At 36.1% G+C, this 21065-nt stretch overlaps 2 protein-coding genes across 2 annotated transcripts in view; both read left to right on the top strand.

Moving 5' to 3' along the window:
- The first annotated feature begins 1415 nt into the window (after positions 1-1415).
- LOC121413885 (dnaJ homolog subfamily C member 28-like) lies at positions 1416-5071 on the top strand. Its single transcript, XM_041606866.1, has 2 exons — positions 1416-1494; positions 3560-5071. Exon 2 carries the CDS (start codon positions 3593-3595, stop codon positions 4799-4801), a length of 1209 nt encoding a protein of 402 aa, XP_041462800.1. The 5' UTR covers positions 1416-1494; positions 3560-3592; the 3' UTR covers positions 4802-5071.
- Positions 5072-9104: 4033 nt separating this feature from the next.
- The window catches only part of LOC121413884 (fatty acid amide hydrolase-like), a 31179-nt gene continuing 19218 nt past the window's right edge, over positions 9105-21065 (top strand). The window contains exons 1-4 of the mRNA XM_041606865.1: positions 9105-9426; positions 13866-13925; positions 14887-14924; positions 17729-17923. Coding sequence (XP_041462799.1) covers positions 9271-9426; positions 13866-13925; positions 14887-14924; positions 17729-17923 — 449 coding nt within the window. The 5' untranslated portion in view covers positions 9105-9270. The remainder of the gene's footprint in view (positions 9427-13865; positions 13926-14886; positions 14925-17728; positions 17924-21065) is intronic.

Below are 21065 nucleotides of genomic sequence, written 5' to 3'. Positions count from 1 at the left end.
AATGAGTAATAGGGAATCTTCCTACATTAAAAATGCGATCAGAAAATTTTTGATATTGCGATCCAAAACTGGATAATAATTTGAATAGAGAACAAGTTGAGTATCTGAATAAACATGCGCGTGTGTTTCATATTCAAACCTAGAAAATCTACGCGAGCCTAAACTATTTGATAGTCCAATATGAAAAAAAAGAGAGTCAGTTTCATTTCTATATTTCAAGCAGTTGGTAGGAAAAGTGTGAGGTGAATATGGATCGCACTTAATAAAGAGTTGGTATTTTTCCTTAATATATATTACTTTGAGTTTTAACATAGCTAGGACCGGGACATGCATGTCATCATATGAAAATGATGACTATTCCTCTTGCGGCGCGAGATAAAACAAAATGAACAATTTAATTATCAAATCAATATCTTATTCATTAATGCCTAATGAGGGCACGAAATCTGACGATATTATGGCCTGAAAACTGAACATTTCAAGCACTTTTTGTTATTATAAATAGGATGCATCTGTTAATGTATTTGAACGATTAATGCGAGCACAAATCGCGAGCAAATTTTTTTGATATACTGTCATGAATTCAAAGGGGATTTATGTACCTTGTTTTATAAACTATATTGAGACATACATAATTCGCCAATCAAAATGCCAGCGTGCGGCGCTAGCTGATGCGTTTTAAAATCAGACCTGAAAGGGATATTTTGAAAAAATTATAGAATACACGTAAATAATAGGTATATCAAAAATTGCGAGCGCGCAGCACGAGCAGACAATGTTATTATTCAGACCATAAAACTGACGTTGTTACAGAGTACTTTTAAAAATCAATTTGTAAATCACACAAAATAATGAAAGTCCTATTTCCGAGGTGAATTATGTTTTGTATATTGACTTACAAATATTCAAACTCCATATTGAACAAGATGTAAATCACCTAACATGCAATGCGAGCGCGAAGTGCGAGCGAAAATTTCATCTAGTAACATGAAAGATTCTTTTTGTTTTTCAAGTCTTCCCCTTATTTTATTCACTCGTCTTCCTCCTCTTCCTTTTTTCTCCTCTCTTCCCTCCTTTTTCCCTTTTGTTCCGCCAATGGGGATCCAGCGGGGGGGGGGCGAGGGGCCCGCCCCCCCCCGCTGGATCCGCCTATGGGGTTGTCATGGACCTAGTTGGTCCATAGTTTAACCCAGAATGGGATAAGAGAGTCCACCGTTGCAAAATTATTTGACAGAAAAAAGGAAAAACCGCCCCCAGACTGTCATCGCAATTTTGATCGCAACTCAAATCTTATCGCCACTCAAATCAACATTATAAGAAGAAACTCGCATGTACGATCCGCGATCCGAGAGAATTGTGGAAATGAGGTTAACCATTGCGTAATATTAAAATACCACTATTAGTATTAGTATTAAATCGGAAGTGGAATTCAAAGTACAATTGAATTTGAAGTCAGAGGGTCTCCAAAGCCTGATTTTCTTTCGAGAACTCCTGGTAAGTTAACCCATGACGTAAGTCAGCATTGGCGTAGAAATGAACCTCTTTTTTTCAGCTGTAAACTCTGTATAATTGTATTAGGGGCCGGACCGCGATTCGTTGACTTGGCGTTGGCAGTGATGGCGAGCTCGATGTCCGGCCGCAGGCCCGGCCGCGAGGCGGCGCCGGCGGGAAGTGGCCGCTGCCGTCGAGGTGTGGCGGCGGCTGTTTGATGTTTCATTTAATTTGTATTATGAAACTTTGTCTTGGGTCACGACTATGCCGTTACAGTTAAAGGTCAAGTCCACCTCAGAAAAATGAAGATTTGAATCAACAGAGTACCGTAGCCTAGGTATGTTGCAAAAAAAAGAAATCTTAGAAATATGATGTTTTCTTCATGGCATCATTTAGAGCTCATCAAGACCTTTAATTTAACACCTCATTTATCTCAATAGCCCCAGAAATAAGAAAGTTATTGCAGTTTTAAGGTCATATAAATCGCCTATTCAATTCTTATGTACCGGTATTCCTTTGTTTTTTAAGCCAAAAGTTGTGATCTTAACTGGGACCAAGGTGCACTAATAGAAAACAGCAATGCGCATGCATTTGCATATATGGAAGTGCCCCAAAACACTCCCCAAAATAACAGATGCCGCCGAAACAGGGACAAAAAAAACACACTTGGCGTCAGTAGATTTCATTAAAATTTCACCACAATATAGTTAAAATGTTGCTCTATTGGTATGAATACCTTTTATAGTGGTATGAAACCTGTAAATTTGAATAGCAAGAGGTTGAATTGAAAGCAAGGCCAAAGTTCCAGTAGCACACAGAGTCCCAAGATCGCCGAATAATTTTTTTTTTTCAAGTCTAGAGAGCTGCTATAAACATTCAACTATGTAAAAACAATGATGCCATGGGCAATAACCTTTCCTTGCACATGCAAAAACAATGCAAAGCACTGCCCCCACAATCGCCCTGCAAATCAAGCCAGCACACTCATTGCCTCATTTAGAAAGCACCTAGAGGGCGCTTTTACAACATACCTAAACAGAGTCAGAGAAAAATCAGCAAAGACCAAAGTATTGCTGAAAATTTCATCAAAATCGGATGTAAAAATAAGAAAGTTATGACATTTCAAAGTTTCGCTTATTTTTAACAAAATAGTTATATGAACGAGCCAGTTACATCCAAATGAGAGAGTTCATGATGTCACTCACTATTTCTTTTGTTTTTTTTTGTTTCAATCATACAATTTTTACAAATTTGATGATTAGGACCTCCTTGCCTGAAGCACAAAATGTTAAAAATGGAATTCCACGTGTTCAGGGAGGAATGAAACTTCATCATGTTCATTTCACATGAAAATGACGAGAATTTTTTTTTTTTTTTCAAATCTCATATAACAAAATACAAAAGAAATTGTGAGTGGTGTCATCAGTTCCCTTATTTGCATAATGACCGAGATGTGCATATAACTGTTTCGTTAAATGAAGCGAAACTTTAAATGTCATAACTTTCTTATTTTACATCAGATTTTGATGAAATTTTCAGTGTTGTGCTTGTTTAATTTTTCTCTTTTATTCAAATCAAGTTTTTGTTGGGGTGGACTTGTCCTTTAAGGTCTCACTGTCAGGGAAGGGTGTGACTGTGTCCCCCATTCACATGTCTACTCTTAGTTTATAATTATTAAGATGAGTCTAGCTTTGAGTCCAAAACAAATAGCTTAGAAGTTCGAATTTAGATTTAGAATTGGCTGTGTGTAATGTGGGACCCCGAAATATATGACACTGTTCCTGAATGGAACAAGAACTGTACTAAGGTCAGTTGTGAATTTTAATTCACTTGCAAGTTGCAGCTAATTTCCAATCTTAAAAATGTGTAGAATAGTACATATTAAATAGTACATATTAATTGATTTTAATTTTTATTCTGAGCCATATTTCTCTGTGAAAAATGAATGTTGAATTTGAAAACATTGATGATTTGAAGCTTGGAAATGATGTTAAATATGATTGTTAATTTGTAAGTAATTGTTAAAAGTAAAAGAAAAATATTCAGCTATTTTCCCTTTCTTTTGCAGGATCAAAGTGAATGGACCACACCTGATATCAAGATGGCTAGTCCTCTGCTGCATTGTCACAGGAGGAGGCTTCTGTATCAGATGTGGTCAGGGATCAGCTCCTTTCACACAAGCTCTCCTTACCTTGGTTACAAGATCAGCAAGAATGTTAGAGACTGCTACCAGCTCCTCAACGTGTCTGAGGAAAGTAGTATGGTAGAGATCAAGGAGGCGTACTTCAAACTTGCCAAGGTGTACCATCCTGATAGCAAAAGCAGACAGGCCGATGGGAACAAGTTCACCCAGATCCAGCAAGCCTACAACACCATTTGCCTTCATGTGGAAAAGATGGAAAAGCAAGGTAGACGGGAGGGATTAGAGGATGAACTATCACAGGAGGATGATGATGATGAGTGTGAATTTGACATCAAACATACAGTTCCTCAACATAGACAGTATCTGGAGTATGAGGGAATAGGGTTCGGCACACCTAGTCAGCGACAGAAGCAATATCAGAAATATCGTGCTATGAAAGCATCGGATGCCGTAAGCACTCACAGGATATATAAGATTGCTGTGACCGATGAGAAAGGCTTGGTGTTGAAGGATAAGAAAGCTGCAAGGAAGATAAGAACAACAAATGTCATTGAAAGGCTTGTAGAGGATTTGATCCAAGACTCCATGGCTAAAGGCGAGTTTGATGATCTGCCAGGTATGGGGAAACCCCTGCCACCCAAAACGGCCTATTGCCCTTATGTGGATGCTGCCACACACAACCTGAACGAGGTTCTCGTCAACAATGGTTACGCCCCCGAATGGATTCAACTAGAAAAGGACATACGGAACATGCTTACTGAGGCCAAGAATACCCTTTTGCATGAACGTCTGAAGCTTGGTGCAGAACCTCTGAATGACTACAATGTAAGCAAATGGGCGGATCTGCAATTTGAGTTCAGTGAGAAAGTTAAACAGATCAACAGAAGAGTGAATGATTTTAACCTGATTGTTCCCATTATCAAACTCCAAAAAGTTCACATCCAGCCTGAGAAGGAGATTGCAAAAGTTTTGGATGAATACTCTAAAATAGATCAGAGAGAATCCATTATCAGAAGTAATTCAAACGAGAGTCGGGAAGCAGTTGTTGAAGATGAAGTAGCATTGATGGTATCCAGACTGTTCCAAAGCATGTCTGCCTTTATGACAAGGCTCTCCAATGCTTTCTTTGCAAGAGAAGATAGTAGAGCGAGGGAAAGACTCAGATGAAATTATATTTAAATAACTGACAATATCAAAATATTATTAACCATGATTAAACATGAATTGACAAATTTAATACCAACATCTGCTTCATACATGGGTCTTGATGATTATAACCTTTTGTAAATGGTTCACAATTGAGCTTACCGGTAAATTACTGTTCACTTTGTCATGGGCGTTAAAAAGTCTGCCTTTTGACCTTAATTGATAATGTGTAGCACTTGGTATGTTCAATTTAAGCAACCCTCAGAACATAGTTTGGCAACTTACATTATTGCAACATTATGATGAAAAAATCTTGGCCATGTGGGTTTCTCCTGTTTCATGAACTATGCGTTTTAACCATGTGGGATATTATCATGCTGTGAAACTGTGAAACCCATGAGCTATTGATTACAATGTACATGTGTAAAAGTTAGTTTTGTTTTTATCAATTGTGCTTTTCTGTGCAGGAGATGTTCACATACTTCTGACAGTAACATTTTTAAGCAAAATGAAATTAACTTTTGACCACATTATATCTTACCTTTATGAATACCGATCTACTCGTACATGTAAGAGTATGATATATTTCCAAAAGTTAAAAAAGGGATAAAAGGAGAAAAATAGGAAGAAAAATGAAGAGAGGTATGCTACCTGTTTATTAAGACACTTTTTTTTATATCTTGCGCCTTTATCAAATTAACCTGGCACTGCCTCTGGCCAACCCTAGCCCGGCATACCTGCTATATGTAACTCTGTTAAATTGTCACCAAGGTTCTCAGTTGAACTGTATCCCATTGGATGAGATCAGGATAGATGTAGTTTGTAGGATTGTCAGTGACTGAATTGATGCACTGTGAAGGGGTAGAAAGTAGCCCATTTACCAACGGTGTTGGTCTCTTATTACTGTATGTTACAAGTAGCTTGTCTACAAATAACCCTTTTGAAATGACTATCGATAATACAGAGAATAAATCAGTCTATAATTTTATTTGTAAAGAGAAACTAAAATGTTTTTAAGAAGAAAAAACTTTTTCTGCTTCTTGGTATATGGTATTCATACGTACCAGTGGCATACATAGGCCTACATATTGAGTAGTGATTTAACATGTTATCATTCAAGTGGGCATATATTACAAGACTACGTACACTGCTCAGAATGTTGCTATATGAGTAGGATTAGGAACCTGGCAAAATTTGAATTCTCGAGGACTTGGTACTATAAGGCTGCTGGCACATATTTGCTTTAATAAATTTCACCCCCCCCCCCTGAAAAAAACAGAAGTTGTTTGGATTTTATCCCCGGGGGCCACTTCCATTGACGAGTGGATAACATGCGCGACTGTGAGGTCTCAAAAAATACCCTAAACCCCTATTTTCCATATTCTGAAAATGCACCTTTTAACATACATTGGAAACAAAACGTTACTCTTAGCCAAGCGTTCCCTGTATTGACCCCCTAAACAAGTACAGTGATATTCTTATATGTCTCGGACGTTGGGTTGGTTTTACCTTTACCAACATCATTGGGTTAAGTAGGCCTACAGCCCCACCTCCCACATCTTGCGCAAATCATACTCTAAACACGCAGTGATGATTCTTGGGGCAGAAAGTACATCCTTTATGAAACATTTTAGTCTTAATTTTTACACCCTCGTAAATTTGACCCTAAACACATAGGCCCGTATTCTGATACGTTTAATTTAACCCTATTAACCCTATTACCCTATAAAGTTAACCCTTGGGCCTGTTGCATAAAACTTTTTACCTGAGAAAACTCTGGTAAAAACTGAAAACTAAGGTTAGTCTGATTTCTCCCATTGACTTTAACACAGGGCAAAAACTCTGGTAAACACAACCTGAGTTTTTTCAGGTAAAAAGTTTTATGCAACGGGCCCCAGGTTTAACAAAACCTCCTCTAAACCTCACCTCTGGTCTAAGTGTAGTTTAATTATTTTGGTATTCTGATAGCCAGGTTTAGCTAAACCTGTGTTTTAAATTTTAGCCCTGGGTTAAATGCCCTGCCCCCGGGCGGGCCCCACCCCTTAGTTTTACCATGGAGACGTAGTCTGCTTTTACTGCACATGCTCAGTGTGCACTCTGTCTACCTAAACATCACTGTAAAATGGCCACTCCCGCAAGAAATAGAACGGCCAACTGGTCCTGTGAAGAGAAGAACCTCTTAATCCAGCTGATCCAGGACCAGTTGGACCACATGGAATGCAAGAAGAACGATTATGATTCTCTGACAGCAAAAAATGGCTCATGGGTGCATATCTTGGAGCAATTTCACGCTAGATTTGGAAACGTTAGAGACTTAAAATCGATAAAAGACCAATGGAAAAGAATGAAACTGACCGCGAAACGAGAGTGGAGTGACCACAAGAAGGAGATACCCTTTTTTTCGTTATTTCAGTGATTTTGACACCCTTTTTACGTTACGTACGTAACGTGCCCTATCTTGAAAGAGACATCCTTTTTATGTGTTTTTTTGGTCGCGCATGGTATCCACTCGTCAATGTAAGTGCCCCCCCCCCTGGAATTTATCCTACTGTCAAATTGATAGTCAGATGAATAAAAATTAGCTTTATATTTTCCAGCCAAGAATAAATTAGAAATATGTATTTTCTCGGCGTAAACAAACTGAATTTGTCAAGTGATCGCTGGAGGGAATACACCCTGAAAATATGAAAATAATTTGATTTAATAATTAAGACAACCAGTACCTGTATGACAGTTTGAAGAAAACTCGGGTAATAACTGCTACAGTTTTTTTTTCAACCGTATTTTATTTCGTTTACTTGTATAATTTAGAGTTATATTTATTCAAATTATCTTACTAGAGCATGTGCATGAAATATGGCTTTGGGTAATACTGACTGAATACCTATTCATAAGCCCCAGAGGTTGCAGACCAATTTGTTAAAGGGGAATGAAACCTTTGGAACAAATAGGCTTGTGTAGAAAAAGAAAAATCAAAGAATAAGAATAAAGAAAGTTTGAGAAAAATCGGACAATAAATGAGAAAGTTATGAGCATTTAAATATTGCAATCACTAATGCTATGGAGATCCTACTATTGGCAATGCGACAAGGACGTGTGATGTCACTGATGAACAACTCTCCCCATTACTTTAGTATATATTTCACTTGAATTGCCTCTTTTATCACATCTATCCAGAGATCATGTGTTCTTTCTACATGAGGGCATGTAATACATATTTTTTTAAATACATCATGGATAAAGAGTTTGTATCATCATAAGAAAAAGCAAAAAGAGACATTTTGAGGGTATTTTATAGTCCACCAAAAGGAAAGTTGTTCATCAGTGACATCACACATCCTTGTCGCATTGCCAATGGGAGGATCTCCATAGCATGAGTGATTGCAATATTTAAATGCTCATAACTTTCTCATTTATTGTCCGATTTTTCTCAAACTTTTGTTGATCTGTTTCTTTGATTTTTCTGTTTTTACACAAGCTATCTTGTTCCAATGGTTTCATTCTCCTTTAATTTGTGCCATTATCAAAGATAGCCCGAGAAGTTGGTAACCCTTTTCTATTTAGGAGTAAAAAGCACATATGTCTGGCAATGTCTTTATATACTGTACTTATTATTTAAGATATAAAAATCAAATAATGAAAACAAAAATGTGCAATCACTTTAATGTTGAGAGGGATATACTTTTGTATAATAATATTATAAGATACATTTTAACTTAAATCTATCAAGCATATGCTTTCAGCTTTGTATACATTGTAATAGATTAGCTGGAGTGTTTGAGAGAGATAGATGAGAAAGAGAAAGAGAGAAAAGGGGAGAGACATGGAGAGAGATTTTTTTTTGGGGGGGGGGTGAGGAAGAGGGGGAGGGAGGAAGTTTGACACTGCCATTACAGTGGACATGATGCCATGGGTGTCGATCAGTGTTGGTGGTGGGGGACATACGACTGACACATTTTGTTCTCTGAGCCTGAGGGTTTTTTTTTTGTTTGGGGAAGAGGGAGATCAGTGCTCAATGGCATGATAAGTCTAAATTTTTAAGGGCTAGACATGATTAGATTAATTATAGACATGGCATGGCAAATAAGAATAAATTATTTAGAGGGTGAAAATTATTAAATGATAAAAAAGGATAAATAATTAGAAATTCATTAAAGGATAAAATTCATTAAAAATAGCAACTGCGAAAGAGCTGAACAAGCGAGCAAGAATTTTCATCCTTTCAACACAAAATTTATATTTTTCGGATAGATTTTTACAAGACATTTAAAGATATATCATACTCGCCCTGCTTCTATTCCATGGCCGCCTCGATCCTCTCCTCCGCCTCGAGCGCGAGCAAGGCCTTCGCTCATCAAGCTTCTAAAAAAATCCGGAAAGAGGTTGTCATTTCGCGAGAGCTAGCTAGCTACTACTACTATAGTATATTATACTAGACGAAATTGGAGAGGTCGACTAGTCGAGGAATGTAAACTTGAGGAACAATTCTGATGAAAATCATGGGGTACTTGCCGTCGCTATGTGGTATATTCTCGGGGGCTTTTGTAATTTGGTTGCTCTTTATAAAAAGAGCTACAAAGCCAGGAAAGCTTATAAAAAGACGAAGATTGACACCCGAGAGCTACGATTACAACATGGTTAGAGCGGTAAGTTCAAATTGTACGGGAGGTTGGTTGTTAGTTCACGGGGGTTCAGCCGACCAGCAGCAGCTAACAAAGTCAGAAGAGTGCACCGCTACTCGCTAGCAATTGCCAATAGCTATAGCATGCACAGACAGTATGCTATTTCTTGGTGATTTTGATTATTTTTGTTTCATCTGAGTGAGAGCTACATGAGGTTCACCAAGGTTCTACACAGGGTTAAGAAATCTTGACTAGAAAGTTATTTATGCTTGATTTATAATTTTATATGAAATTTATTCATAGATCTATCATGATCTAGATCACAAAAAATGCTTCTGTGACTGTCATTTCTTCATCAATTTCAATTCTATATCCTCAATTTATGTCACCACTACAGTGTCAACTGGGCTGAAATGAAAATTGTTTTAAATTTCATTGTGAGATGCCGGATGAGCTCCACATCATTGATGTGTTAGTTTCATTTTTTTTATCTTTAAAGGTCATACAAAAAAAATGAGAATCGTGTACAGTAAAGAACACACATTTAAATTAAAAGTTTATTTTCAGCAAAGTAGGCCTGGAGTCATTACATTCAATTACTTTGATTTTTTTCACTATTTATGGGCTTTAAACTTAAAGGTTAAAAAAATACCTTCACCAAAAATTGCTAAAATTTCATATTTTGCATCTTTATTTCCATGAAATGGTATTCTGTTTGTCATATTTCCTTGGAATTGTTTTGATTTATTTGGAAACTATCAAGAAAATGAAAAATATTCAGCTCTTTCTTGACTCTGAAAAAGATTATTTTTTTATGTTAAAAAACCCCTACAGAAAACCTTCACCAAAAGTGGAGTGGCTAAAATTACACATTTTGCATCTTTAAATATGAAATGGCTAGTTATTTTCCATATTTCCTTGAAATTGTTTTGATTTAATAGTTGGAAGCTATCAAGAAAATTAAGAAGATTCTCCTCTCTCTTGACCCTTCTTCATCGTTTTATGATGTTACACTAGGTCAATATATTTTTTGTAGTCCCACATGTAGATTTTTATGGTCTTGCGACATTAACTGAAAATGACCGTTGATCATTTGATTGTTTTTTATTGTTTTACACTTGGTCAACACCATGAAAGTCTACATGTGGGACTGCAAGAATAAAACACATTTACCGAGTGTAACATCATCATAAATCAGAGTCAAGAAAGAGCTGAAAATTCTTAATTTTTTTATAGTTTCCATTTAAATCAAAACAATTTCAAGGTAATATGGAAAATAGATGGCATTTCATGGATTTAAAGATGAAAAAGTAAAATTTTAGCTACTTTTGGTGTTTTTTTAATGGGGGGTGGTTGCTTTGGCAAATTGCGCAAGATACTGTACATGTACAAGCACACATAGAACGTAAGATTTGATGGCAAGGTTCTTTGACGAGGTACATGTTCCTGGCAATAAATTGTCAGTAATTGGTGCTGATTTTATATCAGTTTCCATGTTTTTTTTTCCATTATATGAGAGATAGTTGTGATTATCCAAAAGATATTGAATTTAATACCTTGGTCACATTTGCTCAACGGCGGCCGTATGGCGAGTCGAAAACAGCCGTTTGAACATTTTTAGTACCAACTACGTATAGATGGTTTGAATCAAAATTAATAAAACGGCTGTTTTTGACTCGCCGTATGGTCACCATATAGCAAATGTGTCCAACGTATTAATGATATTTTATTATTCTATTTCCAGAACAACCACTTGCCCGATCAGGCGATTGCCCGCACATCATTTTCTCTTGCCCCAGGCAAGCGGGTTTGTCGTGCCCTGAAAGTGTTAGGCAATATAATAAAGAGCAAAATATACAAATAGTCAGTCTGCAAGCCCCTGTGTTAATGAGCAAATGAGCAAGATTTATGCAAGTCCTCTCGTGGTTGAATTCATATCCCTACAAAATCTTGTGAATTGTTCGACTTTTTTCTCAAAGAATTTTCTCCTTGAGTAGAATTGATTATTTTTGTTCCATAGGAAAGAGTACATGTTACGTTTTTTATACTGGTTGTTTTTTTTTGAATAAAATATTTTTATAAAACGGTGAATTTCAGGCCTGAAAAGAGGCCTCAGAGTTTTCTTCCTCTGTTTTCTATTGCAAATTGTGCCAACATTTGTGTTTTGGGTACAAACATTATTTATATCATCAGAAAGCTCAAACTCTCTACATGTACTTTTATACAATGTCACTCTTGATATGTGACACCTTATAGATGGGTCAGCAGCCAGCCTTTTTCATCAAGATGCAAGACGAGATTTCAGAAATTTCTGAGTAGCATAACATCTAGAGTTCTGATTGGCTGAATAATGTTTTCAAAACAACAGGCGCAGGTTATTTGAAGAGATTACCACATGGTGAGTGTGACCTACAGAGGCCCAGTGTGGGAACATTGGAATTTGCATTGGTGTGTGTTCTCTATGACCAATCATAGCACAGTAGATTGTTTTTGAGCTGCTAAATGTACTTGGCCTATGAAGACCTGGCTGCTGACCCATCTAAAATACCTCTTATAAGAACTATCATATTAAAGCTTAGATCTTCAGCTTTGTCATAATCTAAAAAAATAATTTGTGCTCAAACAGAAAATAAGGGTAAAAACAACAACTTTTGTTGCATGAAAATAATTATTTTGTTTCATGTTGTAGATGAAAAGTTTCCTCTATATTACAACATCTTTTTAAAAATTCAAACACATCACCTGAAAGAATGATTTTTTCTTTATAAAGATACCAAAAACATGAAATTTGGTTAATATTTAGAGTAGCAATGGCCGAATTAAAAGAGGTGTTTTGGTCCGAACCAAGCTCATTAACCATGCAAAAACACTCTAGTCATGAATATCACTTGGATAAAAGAAGCTACTTTTTCAGGGCTTGCCGACTGACTGATACTTCATTCAATTATATTTTTGTATAATTTAAAGACAGAAAAGAAAAAATAATGTTTACAAATTTCCAAAGTTTCCGGTTTCTCAACCCTCCATCAACCATCTGAAGATCTAGCTCTTGAAGACAATGTTTTTTGTGGAATAGCCTATAATGTTTCTCACCTAGTAACTTCGACAATATCTCGTCATAAATTAATCACTTTTGGCAACCATCACATCTAAAGAGCAATGACACTAATGTTAATAGTCTGTTTAGCAAAGTGATTTTTTCTTGCCAGCCCAAAGCCCCAAGCTGTCCTGATTAGATATTCAAAGAAAATAGATCATAGACTAAGCCCCCCCCCCCTCCTTATTTCTTGCCCAGGACAGTTACTTTTTGTCTCACCTGCATAGCAGAGTGAGACTATAGGCCCCGCTTTTCCGACGGCGGCGGGGTCAACATCAAATCTTAACCTAAGGTTAAGTTTTTGAAATGGCATCATAACTTAGAAAGTATGTGGACCTAGTTCATGAAACTTGGCCATAAGGTTAATCAAGTATTACTGAACATCCTATTAGAGTTTCATGTCACATGACCAAGGTCAAAGGTCATTTAGGGTCAATGAACTTGGACCATGTTGGAGGAAACAACATCAAAATCTTAACTTAAGGTTAAGTTTTTGAAATGACATCATAACTTAGGAAATATATGGACCTAGTTCATGAAACTTGAACATAAGGTTAATCAAGTATCACTGAACATCCTGCATGAGTTTTATGTCACATGACCATTGGGGGTTTCTGTTGAATTCCCATCATAACTTTGAAATTTTATGGATCTGATTCATGAAACTTTTACATAATAGTAATCAAGCATCACTGAACATTTTGTGCAAGTTTCAGGGGAGCGTTTCATCAACATTTTTGTCCGACAAGTTGTCAGATCTGACATCTTTCCTTGATTTTGATTGGCTGAGAGGCAGTGTTACCATGGTAACTGTCGGATAAAACAGGACTTGTCGGATAAAACGTCCGACAAGTACTTTCATGAAACGCTCCCCAGGTCTCATGATTAAGGTCAAAGGTCATTTAGGGTCAATGAACTTTGGCCGAATTGGGGGTATCTGTTGAATTACCATCATAACTTTGAAAGTTGATTGGTCTAGTTCGTTAAACTTGGACATTAGAGTAATCAAATATCACTGAACATCCTGTGCGCATTTCAGGTCAATTGACCAAGGTCAAAGGTCATGTAAGGTCAATGAACTTTGGCCTTGTTGGTTTTTTTTGTTGAATAACCATCATATCTCTGTAAGTTCATAAAAAGTTCATAAAAAGTGGACATGTATCACTGACCATCTTGTGCAAGTTAGAGTAGTTTTCAAAGTCAGCCATGCTGCTATATTGAACTGCGTGATGCAGGTGAGAAGGCCAGAGGCATTCCACTTGTTATGGTTGAGCTCACATTTGAGTTTATAATTTCTGACAATTCTAGTTATGATGTAAAGATCTTTTGTAAATTTCACTTATTGAATGGTTTATTTTCCCTTCAGAATATCCCCCTTCGAGCTTCGGGTAACCTGTTAAGATTTGTACTGCACCTTTCGAACACAGTAAGTTTGGGAGTCTATAAGAGTATGCATAGTATGAATAATTATCAAGAAAGAGGAATTAACAAGGACTGAAACCGCAAGATGGGTAAAAGAGCATATTACTTGGACGATTTGATGATATAACTTGTGAAAATCTATTGAATTGTGTGTGGATGGGATGGGGGAGGGGTTATCTTATGCTTTTTATGTCTACAATGCGTATCAAAAAAAGTTTTTATCATTTAAAGTGGGTTCACATTTCATTTTTTATTTAATACTTGTTTCTCCACACCTTTTCCAAGCTTGACAATGATTTACGAAATGAAAATCAAGCCTAAGCCATTTTATGTAAATCACAGCTCAGTGTAAAGCAAATGTCATGATTGCCTCGGTGTGTGGGGGAGTGGGATGGGGCGCAATGCACTCTTCGAAGTGTTTTGGGAAAGGAAAAAAAGTTTGAAATGGTAAAAGATACATGTATCTTCAAATCAATTTTACTAGCTAAATGCCACGTGTTCTTCATGATTAAGGTCTACTTTTATTTGCGTAACTATTTCAAAGTTCTGCGCAAATCATTTTCACTAACTTTTCAAAAGTTAGTGGTGCTCACTCAAGAGGAAATATTTTTCGACAAGTTATATCGTCATTTGCTTAAATGGATCTGTATCAGTAAAAATGTGGAAAAATCTTCAGGATATAAAAATACAAATTTATAATTTTACAGGATTTATTCTAAGTGTAAACTTTTTTTTGATACGCACTAGATAGAGAAAGGGGCATAGATCAAGCTATGTAAACAGAGAACCAAATTTTTTATGTGTACTCATTATATTATTTGTGTAAGGCATATAACAGGTTTGGAATGGTCATTAGATTCAATGTTTATCTGTATTTTGTCAACAATTTTATGGTGATAATGATAATAGAAACAAAATTAAAATATAATGATCTTTTTTTTTATTTTCTTATCAACTCTAAATAGTGGATTGGCAGGTTAATTCTCAACCCTAAAACGAAAAGGTAAGTCATCTTTGATTATTTTGCTCTTTTTTATCCGATGTTTACATTGTTACACATATTACACTCTTTTCTTTCTCTCATCTCCACCTCTTATACCTCACCTGCCTTTGCATAGATTCTGCCTACTGTTTACATGTTTTAGTTCTCCTTTTCAATTCTGTAGGTGCAGTGTGGACATTTTCACATTTAACTTGGCACATCCATTGCTAGCACTCAAAGATTAGGCCAACTGTAATGTGAACAAGTAAAATCCAAATTATCTGTAATAGATTTGTCTGGTTACTGACCAATTCAAATTGTATCAAAATACAAGTTGAGTCAGACAGAACTGGAGGACTTTGATATGGAATATGGCTGAAGATGCACTTTGGTTTATCTTTTGGAACCCTAAACTTAAAGTCATAAAGCAGGTCAGAAACTGACCTCCAGAATCTGTAGAAAGTGAGAAGGTACTGGAGTACAGATTGTAGGCTTGTGTGTTTACCGTTCTCATAGACCTTTGAACAGGTCTGCTTCCCTTACAATCAAAGGAAGCAATGGTCAATCCGTTTTTAAGAGATCAAAGTTCATCATGTAGGGCTTTATGATGTGGCATATCAGATAAATATTTGGTTAATACCAGGTACATAGATATCACCTCACACAGAATTCTGGGTTTACTTTTCATTTTTTAGATACAAGTTACAAGTTCAATTTATTTCACTTTGATGCTTTTTTGTGTTTTTGTTTTTACTTGTTTTATACTTGTACTTTTATAAACATGACTTGCTGAGTAATTTCTTCAAAGTTTAAGTATTTCTTATCAATTGGTTACCGGGTATCTAGTTTTTTGTCTCACCTGCATAGCAGAGTGAGACTATAGGTGCCGCTTTTCTGATGGCGACTGCGGCATCAACACCAAATCTTAACTGAAGGTCAAGTTTTTGAAATGACAGCATAACTTAGAAAGTATATGGACCTAGTTCATGAAACTTGGCCATAAGATTAATCAAGTATTACTGAACATCCTGCAAGAGTTTTAGGTCACATGACCAAGGTCAAAGGTCATTTAGGGTCAATGAACTTAGACCATGTTGGGGGAATCATCAAAATCTTAACCTAAGGTTAAGTTTTTAAATGTCATCATAACTTAGAAAATATATGGACCTAGTTCATGAAACTTGGACACATGGTAAATCAATTATTACTGAATTATTACATCCTGATTGAGTTTCACATCACATGGCCAAGGACAAAGGTTAATGGACTTTGGCCATTTTGGGGGTATTTGTTGCATTACCATCATAACAGTTCTGTAAATATATTGGTCTAGTGGACATAAGAGACATCAAGTTTCACTGAAAAATTTCAGGTCACATGACCAAAGTCAAAGGTCATTTAAGGTCATTAAACTTTGGCCATTTTAGAGGTACATGTAATTATTAGATTGTTGTCATAACTTTCAAAGTTTATACTAGATATAGTGTATGTGGATATAGGGGTACCGGTAATCAAGTGTCACTGACAAGTTTTAGATTACATGATCAAGGTCAAATGTTAATGAACGTAGTTATTGTATCATATGAATGGTGTGTTTTGTGAATAATTATTTTATGGTAGTTTTCCATGTCAGCACTGCTGCTATATTGAATTGCGTGATTGATGCAGATGAGACCACCAGAGGCATTCCACTTGTTTATTCAAAAGTGGCGAATGAAAATTGAGAGCAGATTCCATGGAAACGGGAAGGGTATAACTTCATGCAATATTTGGTTCCTACCAAATTCATTCACATTTTAGTACAAGGACAGATACTCTAAGCAATTAAAGGAAACCAAAACCCAAGAACAGAAGCAATCTTATTGGAAAGAGTAAAGTGAGAGGAACAAGTTTCATCAAAATTGGTTGTGACATGAGCAAGTTACAGTGTATGGACATGTAAAAAGTCCTGTTGTAATTTCTATGGGGATCCTCAAATTGGCAAACATGCTTCAAAATGGCTGATTTTGTGGACAGCCCTCCTTTATTTATATTTCCTCCTGAACTTAGCATATGTGGTGTGAATTATATTTTCCCATGATTATGCTGAGAATGAGGCAATATGCAATTTGAAAGATAATGGGGAAAATCAGAAAAATTGTGTACAAAACAAATGGAGAGTTGTCCACAAAATCAGCAATTTTGAAGCATGTTTGCCAATTTGAAGATCCCCATAGAAAGTGCAACAAAACCTTATAAACATCCATAATTTGTTAATTTCACAATCAATTTTGATGAAACTTGTTTTAAATTGTTCCTCTCATTTTACTCTTTCCAATAAAATTGCTTCTCTTCTTGGGTTTTGGTTTCCTTTAAGGTCAATATTTTAATTTCAATCTCTTTATGCAGTGTTACTGCATATACAGTATGCTATTTCCTTGGTCCCACCTTGTATTTGAACTTCCTATTTGTAAAAAAAAAAGGCGATGGGATTTAGGTTCATGTATGTAAGAGATATGGAATTGACTTTATAGAGGTACATGTATCCCGTAAAAAATTTTGACAGTCATATAGGCCTAAGTTGTGTGTATGCCTTTCCTAATTTGTGTTGATCTATAAGCAGAGTTCATTTGCAATTTTATTTGTAATTGTATTCAGATCACAAAATGAGGCCTGTTCATATACATGTAGAGGCCTGGTATTGTTATGTAGGCCCCAGAATAAAAAAAAAATCAACTACTGTTGAAATAATCAACAAAATTGAACAAACCATTTTGATTGCAGTCACAATATGATATTTTTTCTGCAGGTGATTTCTCAATACTGTTTGTCTTCTTGTCTTTTAGAAAATCTCACTTCAATTTACTTCACAACTTTGTAATAGAGGACCCGCCCACTTATGAACCAGTTGTACCAACCACAGAGCCAAGTGAAGCGAGTGACCCTCTCAAGATTGATTTAGACTATCTTATTCAGCCAGAGAGGAAAGAAAGCAAGGATTTTAGGTTCAGAACGGTCTCGGATTATTATCATGCGTACAGGTAAGATTTATCCAGGTAGATAATCCGGGCAGGGGCTGCAATTTTTTGTCTTTGTCTTTACGAGTCTGATGCTGTTACGCAAAATGTCAGCAATACATGCAATGTGGAAGACTACGCATAGTTCGCAGCCATCGACCGGTCACGTGTTTGTCGTCCTCTTTTTATTATGTTTATAATATTTATTTTTATCACTATTTTTGCATGTTTAAATGTGCAGTGGTATATTACATAACAAGAATCCTGGTCGATATGAATAAAATGACAACTATTAAATGCAAGATCGGATTGTAGGCAGGGGCTGTTAAGCAACTACTTCGCACGGTCTTCTGCATCAGACATATTCCTTCTAGAAACTTAGCATAAGAGCAGAGATGATAAGCAGCAGCTCCCACCTAAATTATAGGCTAGTACAGCTATTAATTGAAAACTTGTATTAACAATGCTCATTTGCTCATACATGTACATCAAAGCTAGCCAGGATGTAACAAAAAAAAAGGTGTAAGTTTGTAGTTTCATGATTTTCTACAGACTTCAATATTTGTGAAAGAATTGTGAAGGACTATTGCAATTTGGTTTATACCATTTTCATTCTAATTCATTTCAAAGACGGTGTTGAGAGGGGTTATTCTATAAGGTCAATTCCATTGTGACTTATGGGACATTTGATACTTTTTTCCACATAACTGAAGTACATATCTGAAATAGTAGCTGCATAAACATGGATTTACTTTATCAAACTGAAAGAAGAATACTGAAACTTACTACATACAGAAATGTATGCTTGCAGCTTGGTTGCATAGGGTGCTACATCTTCAGAAATGTCATTGTGACTTATGGGACATCGATGGACCACACAAATTGATCTCTTTTGTTCAAAGTGCCATATCTATCTCAGTTTTATGACAATGTTTTTAGATTTAGGCTTAGAGATTAATCGGTGATAGTGCTCACTAACAGTACTTGAATTGGACTTGATTCATTTCATTTGTTTCAGTAGTTGTGTGCAATCGTGTGTGACTTATGGGACAAGTGAATGTGACTGATGGGACCCTATCTCATTTCATGGAATTTACATTTCCTCTCAATGACTTTTTAAGTCAAACTTAATTTCAGCATGAAGAAATATTCCCTAATAACATGACACCTTTAATAATTCATGCCATTGTGTCAGAAATAAATTCAACAAAGGGCAGAAACATCTTTTCATGCACTTCATGAATATAAAGGGAACATTAACCCCCCCCCCCCAAAAAAAAAAATCCTAACTTGTCAGCAAGCTTTAAGAACTGTAATCAAATAAGTACAAAATAATCAATAAACAATTACAATCATAAATATTTAGCAAACAGATGAAAAATGAACAATTAGAATAAGAATGTACACACTTTCCATTGTGACTGATGGGACAAAATGATAGGACATATTTGTTATAGATGGGACAAATAAATGTTGCTTTTCTCTATCTGTCTCATACAGTGTGGTAAGAAAATGACCTTTTCAGAGTATTGTATGTTTACAAACAAATTAAGACATTAATGCTGCCATGAAGTACATGTATGTCAATATTCTTGTTAATACATGTATATTCTCTTTCATGTCGAAAGCTGATATTTTTCATTAGTTGTTGATGTTTATGATAAAACAGATAGATATCAGTGCACATGCAAATTTTTGACAAAAAACATGAAAATTTTGGCATAAATTCTTTTAAAAATTATTCTACTATCTAAACTACATGTATACTTGTATAGTAAAAAGTGTATTCATTTACATGGAAGATTTTACCATTGTCTCTGCAAAAAATATTAAAATAATTGATTTTCATGAAAAATCCAAGATAGCTGCCAAAAATTGCCAATTTTGAAACCTATGGGACACGATTTGGCAAAGGGTGCATCAAGATTCATTATACACTTAAGGCAATACAAAAAGTTAGTTTAAAATATATCATGGGGTTCACCCTATCACAAATTTTTTTTTGCCAGCTGCTTGGGTTGTTATGTCATCTCTTTCATAGAAATTCAGAATGCCTGTATAAAGGACATCACCATTTATAGAGTACCGAAGCAATGATGTCAGTTACCATGGTGTCATGGCGGCCTGGTTCTAAACAAAATAACCAGGGGGCCGTTTCATAAAGCTGTTTGTAGTTTAGGAACAACTTTAAGAATGACTGGCGATCCTTTTTACATGCTAAAACATTGCCAATTTATGATGACATTTACCACAAGGATCACCGGTCATTCTTAAAGTCACCCTTCAGTTACAATTTAATAGCTTTATGAACCAGTGCCCTTTTACGACTCTCAGAATGATGGTAAAAACCAGGGACAACACACATCACCATTTTTGAAAATACAAATGTGTATTGCCGATCATGCAGCTGCGACTCAGTTTAGAACCGGTCGATTCGATGTCATGACATCGTGACGTCACACTTCGGTACTCTGCAAATTGTGCATGTTACTTTCTATTGGCAGGCGGCAGGAATGATTCTAAGAAAACTTGATTGCAAGCTTCTGAACAACTTTTTGGCATTTACAGGGGTTGGTAGGGAGCGCTGTATGTGCTCTTTTAATATCTCTGCTCATGATAGCCTTATGCATCTGAGGACTGGTGCTCTTATTTTGCCAGGATCCAGAGGATCGCTCAACTACAAAATTTGTGACTGATGGGACATTGCAATAAGTTTAGTTTCCATGGAACTATATACCAAGTTCACATCATATGTCAAACAGTGGATGCATACTCCAAGGAGACAAGAAAACCAAGAGAGTGATTTGGACCTTAAAAAAATGAATAAAAGCTGGGGTGAAACAAACCCAATTCACCTGTACTCAAGCTTTGCATTTTAGCGATCATATTCATTTTTCTCCTTTTTTGGGGTTGGGCACACAATCCAAACTTTTTTTTGTTCCATGCACTGCCTATGATATTCTGAATGTTTTTTCTGACAGTCAGCATACTGTTCTTCAGCTTTTAAGCATTCTCATCTCACTCTTTGATGTCATGGACAGCTTTAAGGTGGCATGGTTTACGAACTGTATGTGTGACTTATGGGACATGTGACTTATGGGACTTAAATGTATGTCCCCCCAGTATAGCTATTTCAAGTCCAATACAGATATAGTTTGATTTGTTG

This window comes from Lytechinus variegatus, chromosome 4 (assembly GCF_018143015.1).
Source record: "Lytechinus variegatus isolate NC3 chromosome 4, Lvar_3.0, whole genome shotgun sequence".
NCBI lineage: Eukaryota > Metazoa > Echinodermata > Echinoidea > Temnopleuroida > Toxopneustidae > Lytechinus > Lytechinus variegatus.
The sequence above is the reverse complement of the archived record's forward strand: the minus strand, read 5'-3'. Positions and strand labels throughout refer to the sequence as shown.